Source organism: Microcaecilia unicolor, chromosome 7 (assembly GCF_901765095.1).
Source record: "Microcaecilia unicolor chromosome 7, aMicUni1.1, whole genome shotgun sequence".
Classification (NCBI taxonomy): Eukaryota; Metazoa; Chordata; class Amphibia; order Gymnophiona; family Siphonopidae; genus Microcaecilia; species Microcaecilia unicolor.
This window is the reverse complement of record NC_044037.1, coordinates 105,013,756-105,032,394: the sequence shown is the minus strand read 5'-3', so window position 1 is coordinate 105,032,394 and position 18,639 is coordinate 105,013,756. Positions and strand designations below refer to the sequence as shown.

At 47.7% G+C, this 18,639-nt stretch overlaps 1 protein-coding gene across 7 annotated transcripts in view; it reads right to left on the bottom strand.

Annotated features, from left to right (window-relative positions):
- Positions 1 to 473: 473 nt before the first annotated feature.
- Positions 474 to 18,639, bottom strand: part of MAZ (MYC associated zinc finger protein) — a 67,660-nt gene continuing 49,494 nt past the window's right edge. For 4 of the 7 annotated variants that reach the window (XM_030209854.1, XM_030209853.1, XM_030209852.1 and 1 more), the window contains 3 exons: positions 7,475 to 7,646; positions 3,617 to 3,824; positions 2,270 to 2,360 (listed from right to left, as the gene is read on the bottom strand). In XM_030209854.1, coding sequence (XP_030065714.1) covers positions 2,351 to 2,360; positions 3,617 to 3,824; positions 7,475 to 7,646 — 390 coding nt within the window. In that variant the 3' untranslated portion in view covers positions 2,270 to 2,350. Of the gene's footprint in view, positions 2,361 to 3,601; positions 3,825 to 7,474; positions 7,647 to 18,639 lie in introns of all 7 variants that reach the window. The other 3 variants (XM_030209858.1, XM_030209855.1, XM_030209859.1) reach the window with 3 other exon arrangements.

Below are 18,639 nucleotides of genomic sequence, written 5' to 3'. Positions count from 1 at the left end.
AAATGCAACATAACGGCAGAGGCATAACGCAACACCTGGAACAGAAGCACAACATCTGGAACGGTACAGGGAAAGAACAAAGCCCACCTATAAGTGAACCTCTGATTCACTAGAAGCAGCAGGAGCTGCATTACTGGCAATGACTGGGTTGCTCATTCCTCACTAGACTCTCCCCTCCTGTTTGTTAAAACTCTTCTCTGACCCGCACTTAAGCTGTCGGCAGTGCTGGTAGGAACTGTCTGGTGACATTATCGAAGAGCCTGCTTCACTGCTGTGATGCCATACACAGAAACACAGCTGCCGGAATACCACTGGCTCAGACACAGGTGTGCAAATGAACCACTTCTGCTGGCAGTTCTCCTTACCCACATGGGGGAAAGGGCAGTCCTTCTCCAAACCTGTTTCTTTGACTATTTATTTATTTTTTTATTTCCCACCAGAAACTAATGAAAATCAGAGACAAAGTATTGCATTTAAAAGTTTTACTAAAATCTGACATCAGGGTCACACAGCATCAATAGAGAGAAACAAGGAAGAAAGAAAGAGAAAAGAGATAGAGAGAAGGACAGAGGAAAGATATCCTCTTATTACAGATACCAAAACAACATTCTTTGCTTTTCTTTTTTTTTTCTTTTCTGCTTTGTATTATACTCATGCAAACTACAGGAACTGGATGAAATGTATATTTTGTACAACAGAAGGGTTTTGTTTTATACAGGACTGAGGGGCATCATGGAGAAAGTTTCAGACTAATCATTTTTTCATTACATTTACAGAGAAAAAAATACAATAAAATTGTCAAAACTTAATTAAAAGCAAGAGACAAAATAGGTTTTAAAAACTTCTAAAGGAAAAATAACATATCAGACAAAACATCTGAGAACTTTAATTTTTTTTTGTTTTGTTATACTTTTTCGAAGGAAGGGAAGCTTTTCAAACTATCTCAGAGCTTGGTGAGAGTACCTCCTGCTGGTACCAGGAAGGACACTGCCATCCTCTGCAGTCAGTACTCTCCCCACCCCTGCCTGATGACACCTCCTGCTGGTACCAGGAAAACATTGCCATCCGCTGCAGTCAGTTTTCGCCCCACCCCTGCCTGATGACAGTAGCTCCTGATGTTAGCAGGGAGATTTCTTTCCATTCTCTACACTCTCAATCAGTGGAAACTCCTCTCCCATTGCGCTGTCTGTGACTCCTGAGCTTTGGTACCAGCACCTCTTGCTGGTACCAACGAGACTTGTCAATGGTCCATTAGTATGATGAGAGTGACATCTGCTGGTGGTACCAGGAAGACATTCCCATTGTCTGCCGTGCAGACTTCTCTTCTGCAGCTACACTAATGTTGAAGCTCATACACACAGCTCTACCAGTGTAGATCTGTGATGTAGTGTTTACACACCTATCCTGAAACAGCAGCAGGGACAGGGTAAAAGCGCAGGGGACCTTGCAACAATCAATCATAAAACAGGAGCAGGGGACTCTGCAGAAGAGCTGAACATTCCAGTAGCATACAATGGTTGCAAAAGCCTCCCTTCCTTAATACATACCATCACACAATTTCTACAGAGGATCGCATAACAAATTTTTCAGTGGCCTCAGAGGATGGCCATCAGCTCTTGCTGGTGGCCGCACTGACAATTTTTCCTAAAATACTCAGTTAACATTAGCTAATTCCTTCATCTGCAATGGCCACAAAAAAATCCATTGGTAGGCCGCATTCGACAAACACTGTTCTAAGGGGCAGGTTAGGCCCCTGGCTCTCTATACAGTTCTTTCACCAAAAATACAATTGTTATCCTGCTTAACAAATATACAGCAACCTACTCCTTCCTTCTCCCTCCCTTCCTCCCCCTGGTGCTATGACCACACCAGAGAAGACAGAGTGGGGGGGACGATGGTGTGGACTTCTGTAAGCAGCAGGCACTGTCAGAGAGAAAAGGTCCAGAAACTGCAAAACTATTCAGGAAAATAGTGTCTTTTTTCCTCTCTTCTGAATTTTACTAATTTTTTTTTCAATTTTAAATAACTTTTGTTGCTTTAGTTTTCTTTATGCTTTTCATTTGGAGGAGGGGAGGTTCCACACTCGCTCCCCTTGCCAAAATATTGAAATGTCTCTCCTGTCTCCCCTCAGTTTGATTCCTCATGGCAGTCATGAATTGGGCACCAAACGTAGATGAGATTTGAATGATTTCTTTCCCCTCCTCTTTTTTTCTCCACTTCCTAGTGATGTGTGGTATGCTATCACCAAGGCTGCGAGGGCAGAGGGAGGGGCTGCGTGACCACAGGGGCCCCTTCCATGGGGACCACCGTCACGGCCATGGAGGTGGCGGGAGCTGCCAGGGGACACAGTTCACCGGTGCCTGGAAGACAGAGAAAGAAAATGAGTGGACAGATGAACCTAATGCTACTGCCCCCATTTGTCACTGTTCTTATTCAAATACATATTTCCTCTTACATCCCCCTGCCAAGCAGCAACCGCAGTCCCTCATACAATAGAAGTAGCAGCGACAACCCTATGCAGGCCCCTCTGTGCCCTAAAAAGCAGGCCCCACATAATTCTCTCTCCCCTGGTATAGAACCAACAGTCCGCTCTTACCCAACCCCCACACATAGTCCCCCTTCTCCTAACTTTCCCTCTATAGCTCTCCTTTGCTTATTCCTTTCCCCAAAATTATCTTTATTTTTCATCTGTAAACCCCTTAGATTTACTGAGGTTGGTGATCTATCAAATATACTTCCTCCCGTCCCAAAGCTTCCTCTCCCGTACAGAAACTCCTCATACAGCCACCATATGCCTCTGCAATCCCCAATACAGACCCCTGCCCCCATATGCAACCCCTCTCCACCATACAGAATCTGTATGCCCTCATACAATATCTCTCTAGCCTCCTGCAACAATATAAAAGAATATTTTGCAATTTCTTAAGTAAAACATGCTAATTAGAATTTCAGGCTTTGAAGTAGCCTCGACTGCCTCCTCTCACACCCCTTCCCCAAAATCTACATGTCTGTCTTTGCAGTAGTGAGAAATCACCTCAAAGAGCAGCACAATGAGAATTATAAATTTAAAAGAAGACACTAATGTTTTCTGTTTAAAGCCTTCTAAATCCTTTTTCTGGGGCTTCACGCATTCCCTAAACCCTGCCCACACGGGAAACTCCCTGCTTGCCCCCATCACGCAGTACTTCTTGCACAGACATTCATGAGCATGGAACTTGCTAGCCACTGTTAGCACACACAGTGGCCTGACCCCATACCCAAGGCCACTTGTGAGAAGCAAAGAAGACAGGTAGTGTCAAGAAAAGCAGCACATGGATGGAACAGAAAGAGCATTATGGACTTTACATTGCCCAATTCTCTCTCTGCCCATCTCCAGCCTGCTCCTTAATCTTGGGGAAAAGAAGGAATTGGAAATACAACTGTGGAGCACAGTGGTGCACTCACACATATATAAGACTATAGATGGGCTTCATTTCTGCCTTACTCAAACCCCTTTTTTTTGTCCCTCTGCCCATCTCCCTCCTATAAACAAGCCCTGGATGAATGGGAGAAAAGAGAGATAGAGGAACGGGGAAGTGGGGGTGGGGGGGGGGGGGCTTGCCTTGTTGAGCTTCACCTGAGTGGTGCAGCCTCAGGGGCCCCTCCGGGAACGGCGCTGGGGGTCCTGACCTCGCTGCCGCAGTGTGTCTGCATGTGGCCGCTCAGCTGGGCCGGGGTCTTGCAGTGGACGCCACACAGCCTGCACAGGAAGTGGTCCGGACGAGGGGCAGACAGCCCGTGGTGCTTCACCGCATGGGCGCGGAGGTATGCTGCCGTGGTGAACCCTACGGGGGAGGGGGAAGGGAAACAGCGATGGCTTTAGCTACGCATGTTCACTGTTCCCCCTAAAAACTAACACCTCTCTCCCCCCCCCCCCCCCCCCCCCCCCCCCATTGCTTGTCCCTGAGCTGTGGCTGGCCAGCCAGCAGCTGGCAGTCAGCAGTCTACAGGTACCAGTAATAATAAAATTGTTCACTTTTTCCCCAGCACACCATAACCTTTTCCCACCGCTAAGCAAGAGAGTAGTGCCCTACCTGGGATGACAAATAAAGCTGTAAGCCTTCTCTCTCCCTCCTTTCCCTAAGGCTGTCCTAAACCTCTCTCACTCCTAGTACAACCTTCCAAAATCACAGCAGCCATCTGCGTATATACAGCACATTCCCAAACAGTTCTTAATTTCGTGCACTTGTGCACACTCTGATGCAACAGTCATTCCCAGGTGAAAAAAAAAAAAGACTCTCCCCTCCTCACTTGAAAGGACCCCAATGTTCTGCTCTGTAAATCTAGCAACTGCACGCCACTGTGGACCTTCCTGAGATAAAGGACCAAATAGTGGGATACAGTCAGCAGTGCACAGCATGGAGCCTGTAGAGTGTGGATTGTGTATACCTAACAACAGCATAAATGGTGAACAGCCTGCTGTTTAAAGGGCCACACTTCCCCAAGCTGTGCACTGCTACTAAAGGAGATCTCCTCCAATGCTTCCTATTGTTCTGGAGGGGCAGGCTTCAAGAAAAATTATTTAGCACAGAAAAACCTAAATGTCACCAAAATGTTCTGATCTTTCTCAATATCTTTCTCCACTCCAAACCAAAACAAACTCTAGAACTGAGGTTGTCTTAATGGGGAGAAGATGGAAACCAAGCATTGGGTGTCTCAGCTCAGAACAGAAGTGAAATAACTTTCTTTGTTCTTCAAAGAAGAGATGGGAGGCAGGCTAGATGGGCCACTTTGGCAATCATCTGCCATCATCTAGGTTACTAGGAACCAAGAATCAGAGACGGGGGATAAAAATTGGTGACATGGCAGAATGCTCCGAAGGAGAACTTATTTGAAACAGGGATGTGAGAGAAAGAGACTGATAGGAAAAGAAAATGGAAAAAGAGAGACAGACACACACAAACCCTCAACCCTGATGTAACAGCACTGAAAAACATTCTAAAAAGTTATGTCCTTATACATGAGAAAGCTCTCACCAGGTCAAATGGCCCCTATGCCTCAACTCGAAGAGCTGCTATCGCTTCAAAGGCCATTTGATAAAATGTATCAATAAGATTAGAGAAAACCAAAGGACCAATATTCAGCCTGTGACAGTCAAGTGGTTTTTAAGTCACTGACAGACAAGGGCTGCATTAAGCACGAATATTCAAGGCTAGGCCTGGTCTAGGCTCCTTACCCTGGTCTATGTAGTTGCCTGGAATTTAAGCCAGCACCGGACAATATTCAGGTAGGTGCCTGGTTAGCTTGGCAGATAAAGTTACGACAGCCTTTTTGCTGTCCTAACTTTTTGCGCTTACTTAACAGGTTAATGGACTGAAAAATGCTGCTAACCAAGCATTTCCCCAAACTGTGCCCTGCAGCAAACACACAGGGGTGCTGCAGAGGGAGATGTATAAGCACATTTTGCGCAAAACGTTAACTCTGCTCTGCCACCAGCCATGGGTCGGGTCCTTCTTACTGTGACAGGAAGAACGACTCGACCCATGGCTGGCGGGAGAGCAGAGTTAACACGTTAACACACGATAACTCGGGTCCCGGCACCCTGGTGCAGGAGACAGACCGAGGGAGCATAGCAGAGGCAGTAACCTGGCAGCAGTGAGTACAAGGCAGCTCTTTCTATGCACAGGGGATTAAAGGCACACCCTTCTCATGAAACTTTCCCCCCACCCCCCCAGAATACCTTTCGAGGGTGGGGGGGTGTTTGTGCCATGAAAAATTGCATGGACACTAAGGGCGCCATTAACTGAAAAAGTTTGGGAACCACTGTGCTAACCGGTTTAAAGTGTCAGCTCCACCCACTGACCACCCCAGCACTTAACTGGATAGTACTGCAGCGGCCAGAGCCAATATTCAGTCGCACTGTCTGGTTAAGTGGTGCTGAATATTGGCGCTCGCCTGCTCAGCGTGGTTTAATCTGGCAGAAGCCTCTCCTACCCACTTAAACCACACTGTATATCGACCCCCTAAGTAACCTCAAGTTCTTGGTGCATACAGTTGCCCATCTTCATTTCTTACTGGGATTTCCCAAATAATTTCCATAAGTTCTTCTAAGGCACTCTCCCATTTTATGAATTAAGAACACTCTAATGTCAGGTTTTTCACCAGAGCGAGTCAGGTTTAGAGACTGCTGCTGGAGGTCCCAGAAGCCATTTTGACCAAGGACCGAGCCAGGGCAGGAGCAACTGCCCTAGTTAGCCACTACACCACCACCAAAAGGTAGAGCCAGGGGAGGGAGGGGCATTCCTTCTATTCGGTGTGGGGAGGAGGAGGAACTCCTTTTGTTCAGGGGAGGGAGGCGGGGGGCTACACAGCACAGTTTTGGTTTCAGATGAAAATGCACTGGCATTTTCATCTGAAACAAGGCTGAATACCAATTTCGGGCCAGTTTGGGCACTGAAGCAGAAACTGAAATTCAGCCGGCCTCTAGTCAGGTTGTTAGGATGTGCCCAGCGAACATCTGCATGCACTGGAAACCCAGAATATGCATCGCCTGCAAATACATTGTTGATATCCTGAAAACCTAACTTGCTGTGGAGTTGCTAGGACAGGTTTGGGATGTTATGTTCTACCTGTTCTCCTTTCATATTGTTTACATTTTGGTTATTTGGTGACCGAACAGGACTATCTACATACTACTAGGGAAGACATTTACAAAGCTTCTTAAAAAAAGGATCAGGAATAGAGTGTGCCATTCTATAATTTCAAACAATTAACAATCAACATATAGATATTTTAACTTAGGAGGCTGGGAAAGAGAGAGGAGGACAGGCAGGAGAGGAGACACGTTTGTGGTAAATTGAGCACAACTAGTCACTAGTCACCATTTTCCAGAAGTCACTCCAATAGCTTAGCAGTGTGCTGTACACCGCTATATGGACATCCAGATTCAGTCCTTCAGCTAGATTTCTGCTCTTTAGGCCAGCTGGAGCTGGTACAAATGCAGTGAACCAACCACTGCACAACAGTGACACCTACTGGCCACACTGGCTGGTCTGTGATCCCCAGCCAAGAACTATCACCACAGGGTCTGAGCTAGAAAGGTGGCGATTAAAAAAATGGAGAAAATCCCTGGGTAGCTGTGAATAAAGGCTCATGGTACTATTCAGGCTGGTACCCACTGAGCTGTAAATTGAAGGAACAGAAGAAAACTGGGAATGAAGGCCAAACCTCTTCTCAGCTTCTCAGGCAAAGTAGTAACTTGCTCCCTGAGCTAATTCTCTCCAGCTTCTGTGTTCAAGCTGACCTGACACAATCTATTTAATCCTATTTCCTAGCTCAGTCTTTCCCAGGTTAAAACTATCCATCTTTACAGAACAATTTTCTTTATGCTCAGTGTTGCCTATTACCCAGCCCTGGCTCCTAACATTCCTTCAGACCCATTACCCTATTCCAGTGGTTATGAGTGCGGGATGGTACCCTGGAGGACTCCACTAACCTTTGCTGCAAAGCTCACAGACATGGTTGGGCCCTTGGTTATGCACCTTCATGTGGTCAGTGATATAGGCAGCACTCAGCAATTTGCCACAGACATGGCAGGGTACCTTCTCCTCATGGCGCACCATATGGGCTCGCAGGCGGTCCTTTGTAGCAAAGGCAGCTTCACATGTCTAGAAGACAGAGGGCATCAGTGAGAGACAGAGAAACAAAGAGAACAAAAGAAAAGCTAACAAGACTGAGGAGTCTATACCAAAGCATGTGTATTGAGGGTGAGGGAGATGACTACTCTGGTTTCCAGCCCAGTAATGCAGTGGAAGGTGAAATTAGGCCTTACCTGCTAATTTTCTTTCCTCTAGATCCTCCAGACCATTCAAGACGCTTGGGTTATGCACTTCTACCAGCAGAGGGAGACTGAGAACACTAAAACTTCTTATACAAGTAGCCTGTGCAGACCTTCTACTAACCAGTAAAACAGTAACAAAGCAGAGGAACAAAACACCTCCACCTAAACAAAACCACTGAATCCACACTCAGATCTCCTCCCCTTAAGACGTGGGAATTCAACTGCAGATGGGCACAAACGGTACCACAAACTGCCCTTAGTAAAACTCCAGGACTCAAATCACAGGAGCTACTAGAAATATCAGCAACTGAAATCTAAAGAAAATATCATACTGAACTGTCCGATACACTGGGTGGGCTCTTGAACGGTCTGGAGGATCTAGAGGAAAGAAAATTAGGAGGTAAGGCCTAATTTCACCTTCCTCAGCAATCCTCCAGACCGTTCAAGACGCTTGGGACGTACCAAAGCAGTAAACACATCTAAGGGTGGGACCTGCGAAGCCCAGAGGACAGGACTGCAGCTCCAAAACTGGCATCCTCCCTTGCCTGTACATCCACTCTATAATGTTTGACAAAAGAATGCAGGGAGGACCACACCGTCGCTCTACAAATGTCCACCGGTGAAACAAAACTACTCTCTGCCCAAGAAGCCGCCATCCCCCTAGTGGAATGTGCCTTGAGCCCCACCGGCACCATACGGCCATGCAATATGTAAGCCGAAGAGATGGCATTCTTTAACCACCGAGCTATAGATGCCTTAGAAGCAGCCGCTCCCTTCTTGGGCCCCCCATGAAGGACAAATAACCTGTCCGAAGACCTGAATTCCTCCGACCTGCGCAAGTAAACCTTCAACACTCTGCGCACATCCAATTTTGCCAAACGACGCTGAGAAGCATCCCCCGTCCGGTCCCCCAAGACCGGCAACGAAATCACCTGATTGACATGAAAGGAGGATACCACCTTAGGCAAAAACGAAGGGACTGGACGCAGCGAAACCTTTTCCTTAGAAAACCACAGAAACGGAGGCCTACATGAAAAAGCCTGAAGTTCCGAAATCCTACGAGCCGATGATATAGCTACCAAAAAGACCACCTTCATAGTAAGGTCTTTTATCGAACAAGACTCCGAGGGCTCAAAAGGAGAACCTGCCAAAGAGTCAAGAACGATATTAAGATCCCACTGAGGAACTACCGGCCGCTGAGGAGGACGAAGCAACTTCACCCCCCTCAAAAAACGGACCACATCCGGGGAAGACGCAACCGACCTGCCCTGCACCTTACCCCGAAAACACGTCAAAGCAGCCAGCTGCACCTTCAAAGATGACAATGAAAGGCCCTTCTCAAAACCATCCTGCAAGAAATCTAAAATGCACGACACAGAAGCTGTCGAAGGGACACAAGCCCGGTCCCCACACCAATCTTCAAATATGCACCACACACACACATAGGCCAAAGATGTCGAACATTTGCGAGACTGCAGCATCGTCTGAATCACCTGAGGGAAAAACCCTTTCCTTCTCAACCGTTCCCTCTCAAGGGCCACACCGTAAGAGAGAACCGAGCCGGATCCGGCATGACAATTAGACCCTGACACAACAGCACCGAGCCCCCCAGCCGCAGAGGCTCGCCTTCTAACAAGTGCATCAGATCCCCGAACCACGGCCGATGCGGCCAATTCGGAGCCACCAACAACACCAGACCCGCATGACATTCTACCCTCTGTAGGATTCGACCTATCAAGGGCCACAGGGGAAACACGTACAGCAACACCCGCTGAGGCCATGGAAGGACCAACGCATCGATCCCTTCCGCTCGCGGATCCCGACACCGACTGAAATACCGAGGAACCTGAGCATTCTGTGCCGACGCCATGAGATCCACTACTGACATTCCCCACTTTAACTATCTGGTCGAACACCGACCGGTGCAGAGACCATTCTCCGGGGTCCAACATGTGTCTGCTTAGAAAATCCGCGTTCACGTTGTCCACCCCGGCCACGTGCGCCGTCCAAATTTGAACTAGATGCCTTTCCGCCCAACTCATGAGCAGATCCGTCTCGATTGCCAACCGCGGACTCTTTGTACCGCCCTGCCGGTTGACATACGCTACCGCTGTCGCATTGTCGGACATTACTCTTACCGCCTTTCCGACCACACTTGAGCGAAACGCCAACAGAGCTAGCTGAATCGTCCTCGTCTCCAACCGGTTGATAGACCACTGAGCTTCCTCCGTCGACCACCGCCTCTGCGCGGACCAACTGAGACACTGAGTTCCCCAGCCCAGCAGACTGGCATCCGTTACCAAAATCACCCACTGAGGAGGTTCCAACGGCATGCCCTTTTTCAGATGGGCCGAGCACAGCCACCACTGGAGACTGTGCCAAGGAGCCCCCCTCAATGGCAACCGCAACTCCAAACTGTGTACCTGGGGAGACCACAGGGACAACAGAGCCGCCTGAAGCTGACGCATATGTGCCCTGGCCCATGGTACTATCTCTATTGTCGCTGCCATGAGGCCCAGAACCCGAAGGTACATTTGAACCGTCGGACTCTGAACGGACATTAACAGCCGGACCTGCTGCTGAAGAGAGGCGATCCGAGAATCCGGCAGAAAAACACGACCCACTGCCGTGTCGAACCGCACTCCAGACTCTGCGATGGGATCAACTGACTTTTGACCACATTCACTACCCATCCGAGTGATTCCAGAAACACGACCACCTGAGCCGTCGCCGCCACACTGTGAGCCCGAGACTTCGCCCGGATCAACCAGTCGTCCAGATTCGGATGCACCAGAATTCCCTGCCTCCGCAAAGCTGCTGCTACCACCACCATTATCTTGGAGAAGGTGCGTGGAGCCAGACCAAAAGGCAGGGCACAGAACTGAAAGTGCCTCCCTAAAACAGCAAAACGAAGGAAACGCTGATGGGCCTCTCGAATTGGAACGTGCAGATACGCTTCTGTGAGATCCAGTGATGTGAGAAATTCTCCCTGACGAACAGCCACTATGACCGAGCGCAGAGTCTCCATGCGGAAGGATGGCACCTTGAGCGCCCCATTGACCCTCTTGAGATCTAAAATGGGTCGAAACTGGTCCTCCTTCTTCGGCACCACAAAGTAAATGGAATAACAACCCATTCCCTGCTCATGCCGAGGAACGGGTACCACAGCTCCCAACTGGATTAAGCAACCCAGAGTCTCTTGAATAGCCTTTTACTTGAATCAAGAGTGACAAGGAGAGGGAAGAAACAGATCCGGCAGCGGGTGCTTGAACTCGAACGATTAACTGTCGCGAACGACCTCCAGCACCCACTGATCTGAAGTAATTTGGGTCCACCCCTGATAAAACAGACAAAGTCGCGCCCCGACCTTCACCAGAGGCTGGACCCACACACCTTCATAAGGAGGACTTATTACTATTTCCGGCACCTCTAGAGGAGTCCCAACCTCCTCGACAACCCCCTCGAAAGGACTGCGTCCGCTGGAAAAAACGGCTTTTAGAAGGAGACACAAATCTGCCCGGCCTGTACCGCCTCGCGTCCTTAAACCGACCTCTAGCCGAACCACCTCGACTAGCCGCCTTAGGCCGTAACTCCGGCAACCGTGAGACCTTGGTATCCCCAAGACCACTCATCAGTTTATCCAAGTCCTCTCCAAACAACATAGAACCTTTGAAAGGTAGAGAACACAACTTTGCTTTAGAGGCCGCATCTGCCACCCAGCTCCTAAGCCAAAGAGCCCTGCAAGCCATCACCGCCAGAGTCATATTCTTAGCCGAAGCCCTTACCAAATCATAAAGGGTGTCCGCCAAAAACGAAGACCCCATCTCCAATTTGGCCAGGTCCTGATCCAAACCAGTCCTATCTAATGCAGGCTCATCCAAGAGCTTCTCCGCCCAACAGAAACAAGCTCTGGCTACCAAGTCCCCACACACAGAGGCTTGAAAGGCCAAAGCCGACAAATCAAAGCTGCGCTTCAGAAAGGACTCTAGCTTCCTATCCTGAGGATCCCGTAAGGCTGTACCGCCATTCACCGGAATGGCCGTAGCCTTAGTAACCGCCGTAACCACCGCTTCCACAGTAGGTGGTTTCAGCAGGGCCAAATCTTCCGGAGGCAAGGGATACAGCCGAGCCATAGCCCTAGACACCTTACAAGCAGCCTCCGGCACAAACCATTCCTGAAAAAACATGTCTCTAATGTCTGAATTCATGGGAAAGGAACGGGAGGCTCTCCAAATCCCCTTAACCAAGGGATCTACCTGGGGTCCCTCTGCAGAGGGAGTGGCCGCCGGAGCAAACTTCAAAGTAGAGATCACCTGATCAATGAGCTCTAACAACTCCTCCTTATGAAAAATGTGAACCACTGAAGAATCTTCCCCAGGCCTTAGCCCATCCTGACCCTCAGACTCATCTAAGAGATCCTCCTCTCCTGGGTCACTCCAAACCTCCGACCCAGGCAGAGAAAGTATCTCCATAGGCTCCGAAATATCCACCCATGGGCGCTTAACTCCCACTGAGCTAGCAGCCTCCGGGGAACAAACAGCCTGATAGGGGCCAGCTCTCCAGGCATTATACAGAGACCAAACAAACTCAGGGAGGAAACCAGAGCCCCCCCCCCCCCGACGCTGAAGCCCCAACACTTCCCGCAGTCTCTGCGACGGACCCCCTCGCTCCCGAAGCGGCAGGTCCATCACGTGATCCGCAGCTAAACTAGGCGCGCTTCCCGCCACACACGGGTCCCCCGGCGCCGGTACGGAATGCGCGGCCAGAAGGGCCATGCTTCCTGCCAAAAACGGCTCTGTCGAGGCCGACCCGGGACGCGCAACCAAAATGGCCACGTTTCCACCAAAACCGGCCCCACCGTTGCTGGCCCAGAATGTGCGGTCAAATCTCCGCCCAACACCTCCGCCGACTCAGGGGAAAGCATGGGGGGCAAGAGCGCTGACAACGTAGGTTCCCCACAAAATTTACATTGGCCATCTTTCAGTTCAACACCGCGCTTCGTGCAAAGCCGACACCTCGCTGGCTTAGACATAATGGCCACAAACACAATAAAAACAAACAGTTGCTTTGTGCTCTGACAGAATAATAGGCAAAACCGCCTAAGGCAAGAACACCCTTGAAGACGTTTTATCTCTGGACTGCCACAAGAATGGCCAAAATAGCCGCCTTTTAAAAACGTTTTTTTTTTTTTTAACCTCGTTGCTGATGCCTAAACCCCTCAAGGGTACAGAACGAGGTCTGTAGCCGAGGTCAAGCAGTCCTCCAGAGGAAGAGCACAGGGGGAGGGCCCCGGCTACCCGGGTGTGACACCCCACAGGGAATAAGAAGCCCCTTAGGACTTACACCCTGTAATAGAGATCCAAGTGTGGGTTCTCTAACATTTACAACCCAACCTAGAAACGGGCCTACCAGACTGAGTACACTGCACAGGCTGCACACATCTACCCTCTGCTGAGACTGAGAAAATACTGGTTAGTAGAAGGTCTGCACAGGCTATTTGTATAAGAAGTTTTAGTGTTCTCAGTCTCCCTCTGCTGGTAGGAGTGCATAACCCAAGCGTCTTGAACGGTCTGGAGGATTGCTGAGGAATTACCCATTTCTCAAACTAGGTCTTAATCTTAGGCATCTTTACATTTTTACTCCTATTATATTTTTATATATTTTTAAAAATTTTATAAAAAATTGTATAGGTTTTTGAGTTACTGGAAGACTTGCTTCTTGGATTACTACCTACCTAAATTTTTTTGTAAATAATATCTTCTCCCTGCAATACCAGCTAAGGACAGCCTAAACTAGTCAGATCTCAGAAGATAATTTGGATCAGGGATGTACCCTGGAGGGTCATCAAGAATATCAGGAGGCAGGCTGCAGAAGGCAAAGTCAAATCTCTGCAGAATTCAGGAAAGAAATGCCACAAAGCACCATGGTGGGGCTGTGACTGCCTCACACCCAGATGAGAGTAGAAAGAGAATAGAACAAATGTTTCTCAGAGGTGCTGTGTTCACACAGATATTCTGGAGGCTGTAATGTTGCCCCCACCTGTGTGCAACTCGCTAGAAGGAAACAGCTCAGCCGATGGCAGAATTAAAAGGGTAACGGGATTTGATATACCGTCTTTCTGTGGGTACAACCAAAGTGGTTTACATATATGCCGGGACTTTCTGTCCCTGGTGGGCTCACAACCTGAGTTTGTACCTGGGGCAATGGAGGGTTAACTGACTTGCCTATGGTCACAAGGAGCTGCAGTGGGAATCAAACCCAGTTTCTCAGTCCATTGCACTAACCATTAGGCTACTCCTCCCAAAATCCTGAAGTACATGGATTATGATAATTCAGGTATGATAAAGAGCTGTATGTCAGACAAACATCCCTAAACACCACCATTATACAATTGTCACACAGTGTTGATAATAAAGAATTATACAGAGTTGGAGGTAAAGGCCCACCATAATAGAGCTCAAAATATAGTGCCTGAGAATCTCAGGAAAAGACAGAATATCCTTCTGCTGGGGGAGCCTACCATCAGAGGAACAGATCGTCAAGCAGGACCGAAGACAGGCAAAGATTAAACGCCTAACTGGATTCACAGCTAACAGAAGCACAAAGTATATTCTTGGGCTTGCTGGAACAGAAAACAGGGAGAGAGAGACCGATTGGTGGCAGCTTGAAACCAAGTCAGAATCGTACGTGAATTCAGGAAGAAGAGGCTTCAACAACTGCCAAGAATAGTGACGTTTTCTTAGGTATCCATTGTGTGCAGCAAAGGGGGCGGACAAGATATGTCGCATCAGTACGATCAACACATGGCTTAATAGCTGATGCAGAGAAGAGGGGTTTAAATCTCCTTCGAATTAGGGATATACCTAAGGGATAAAACGGAGGAGTAGCTTAATAGTTAAAGTAGAGGGCTGAGAACCAGGGAAGCATGGTTCAAGTCCCACTGCGACTCCTTGTGATCTTAGGCAAGTCACTTAACTCACCACTGCCTTGGACACATACGACTGTAAGCTCCATGGGGACAGGAATGTACCTATTATACCTGAATATAACAACTTAAAAACTATACCTAAAAAAGGTGCAAGCTAAAATCAAAATCCCTTTCCTTAGTAATGATGGTGTGCGCCTGCCTAAGGGGGCATGACAGTCCCAGGTTAACAATTTGGATCATACATGGGCAAGGATTAAAACCAGAGGAAGGGGTGACAGTTGGGGAGATGGCTAACTCAAACTGTCACCCACAGGAAAAGAGAATATACAGACTAGTAAACAACAGGAATAAAAAGTACTCAGTCCAGGCAATAACATCTCAGACTTGGAGGCACAAGAGGGAGACAAGATCAGAATGAGACCTGTAACTGGGACATGATCCTATTAGAGCACGGTGGTAGTTCTCAACCTGGTCTTTCGGACACACCTCACCAGTCAGATTTTCAGGGTATCCACAATGAATACAACCCCTATTCTGTGTAAATGAGAGAGCTGCACAGAAGCAGGAATCCCATGGGGATCCCCCTCCATGTCTGCGGGGATCCCGCGGGGATGGATCCGGGTCCGCGAGAATCCCATGGGGATGGATCTAGATCCTGCAGGGTCCTCGTGGATGTGCCTTCCCTCCCCTGAGCACAGGGTGCCCTCCTGGCACATACCTTGAGGTAGCCTGGTGGTCTAGTGGCTTCTTTGGGGCAGTCAAGATCCCCACTCTTTCCTGCCTGTTGCCGCAACGCTGATCCTCTTCTCTCTGCTCTTTTAAAATGGCTGCCAAGACTTCCAGCGGCGGCCTCGTGAGCTTTCCACGGAAGTCTTACGAGGTCACCGCTGGAAGTCTGGGCAGCCATTTTAAAAAAGCAGAGAGAAGAGGATCAGTGCCACTGTACCAGGCAGGAAAGAGTGGGGATCTTTCCAGCCCCAAAGAAGCCATAAGACCACCAGATTGCCTCGAGCTATGTGCCGGGAGGGCACCCAGGGTCGGAGGGGAGGTGGATGGATGGAGTCGGGAAGGTTACGACTGATAACCTCGACCTTTTATTTATTACTGAAACCTGGCTCCATGATCAGAATGACCCCATAATTTTAGATTTATGTCCCCCAGGTTATAAAATCACTCATTGGACAAGAAACGAAAAACGAGGTGGAGGCATAGCATTAATCCATAAATCCCAATTCATCATAACAACAGCAGCTGAGTCTATAATGCCTTATCTTGAAATAGCATCAGTAAGAATTCATCATACATCCTTGCTCGACCATCTAAATGCTGTTCTGTTCTATAGACCTCCAGGCAATTGGCACGAATGCCAACCACATTTCATGGACTTTATAACGAATACACGTGTAGCTAATTCCAACAGTCTTATTATAGGGGATATAAATTTACACTTAGATGATCCTAATTCAACCAATGTAAATGATTGCAAGGAGTTCCTCCAACTATATGACCATAATTGGCCAAATATACAAGCAACCCATGATAAAGGACACACACTCGACCTTATTACATACAAACTAGCCTTAGATCTAAACCTAATTCTAGCAGATACAAAATGGAAAGAAATGCCTTGGTCAGATCACCATAAATTAAACATTTCCTTACAATGGCGAAGAAAAGGTTCATGCCATAACAAAAAATGTTCAACTTACACTTCAAGAGACCAAATTGATCCTACAACATTTTGGCACCAGATTTACAAGGATGAATGGACAATACAAACAGACTCGAATAATTATTTACAAGATTGGGACAATAGATGCAGAAATACACTAGACATTACAGCACCTTTACAAACAAAAACCTCACGAAGACAAAATTGGATACCTTGGTTTAATGAAGATCTGAAAAAACTAAAAACTCAAGTTAGGAGACACGAATGAGCATGGAACAAAAGGAAAGACGAACACACACTAAATGCATGGAAACAAGCACTAAGGAAATACAAATATGCTATACGACATACAAAAAGATCTTACTACAAAACCAAAATTGGACCAGACTACAAAGATACGCATAAACTACTAACTACCACCCCAGTCACTACAACTACTTTAGATACCCCCTCAGCAGATAGTCTTGCTAAATACTTCAATGAAAAAATTGTCAAGATTCGACTCACATTACTATCTAAGACAACTGACCACGAAATGTTCTTCGATTGTTTAGATCCAATTCCAGAAGAATATCCGGCTGACAGAATCTTGTCTAATTTCGATCTCCTTACTAATGAATCAGTCTCACAAGCGATCAACAAGTTTGCTAAATTCCATTGCAAGCTTGACACATGCCCCAACAACCTAATAAAATTTGCCCCACAACGCTTTATAACAGACCTTATGAATCACTTAAATCACATATTACAACATGGATTCTTCCCTAACGATAAAAGAAATATCTTACTTACACCAATCCCTACTACTACTACTACTATTTAGCATTTCTATAGCGCTACAAGGCGTACGCAGCGCTGCACAAACATAGAAGACAGTCCCTGCTCAAAGAGCTTACAATCTAATAGACAAAAAATAAAGTAAGCAAATCAAATCAATTAATGTGTACAGGAAGGAGGAGAGGAGGGTAGGTGGAGGCGAGTGGTTACAAGTGGTTACGAGTCAAAAGCAATGTTAAACAGGTGGGCTTTCAGTCTAGATTTAAAGGTGGCCAAGGATGGGGCAAGACGTAGGGGTTCAGGAAGTTTATTCCAGGCGTAGGGTGCAGTGAGACAGAAGGCGCGAAGTCTGGAGTTGGCAGTAGTGGAGAAAGGAACAGATAAGAAGGATTTATCCATGGAGCGGAGTGAACGGGAAGGGGTGTAGGGAAGGACGAGTGTGGAGAGATACTGGGGAGCAGCAGAGTGAGTACATTTATAGGTTAGTAGAAGAAGTTTGAACAGGATACGAAAACGGATAGGGAGCCAGTGAAGCGACTTGAGGAGAGGGGTAGTATGAGTAAAGCGACCCTGGCGGAAGACGAGACAGGCAGCGGAGTTTTGAACCGACTGGAGAGGGGAGAGGTGACTAAGTGGGAGGCCAGCAAGAAGCAGATTGCAGTAGTCTAAACGAGAGGTGACAAGGGTGTGGATGAGGGTTTTAGTAGAGTGCTCGGAAAGAAAGGGGCGGATTTTACAGATGTTGTAAAGAAAGAAACGACAGGTCTTGGCGATCTGCTGGATATGATCAGAGAAGGAGAGAGAAGAGTCAAAGATGACCCCAAGGTTTCGAGCTGAGGAGACAGGGAGAATGAGAGAGCCATCAACAGAAGTAGAAAACGGGGGGAGCGGGGAGGTGGGTTTGGGGGGAAAAATGAGAAGCTCAGTTTTGGTCATGTTTAATTTCAGGTGGCGTTGAGACATCCAGACAGCAATGTCAGACAAGCACGCTGAAACTTTGGTTTGGATGCAAGGTGAGATATCAGGGGTAGAAAGGTAGATTTGGGAGTCATCAGCATAGAGATGGTAGGAAAAGCCATGGGATGAGATTAATGAGCCAAGGGAAAAAGTGTAGATAGAAAAGAGGAGGGGACCAAAAACAGAACCCTGAGGTACGCCGACAGGCAGAGGGATAGAAGTAGAAGAGGAGCCACCAGAGTGAACACTGAAGGTGCGGAGGGAGAGGTAGGAAGAGAACACGGAAAGGACAGAGCCCTGGAATCCAAGTGAGGACAGGGTATCGAGGAGTATGCTGTGATCGACAGTGTCAAAAGCAGCGGAAAGATCAAGAAGAATGAGGACGGAATAGAGACCTCTGGATTTAGCCAGTAATAGGTCATTTGAGACTTTAGTAAGCGCAGTTTCGCTTGAGTGGAGAGGGCGAAAACCAGATTGTAGTGGGTC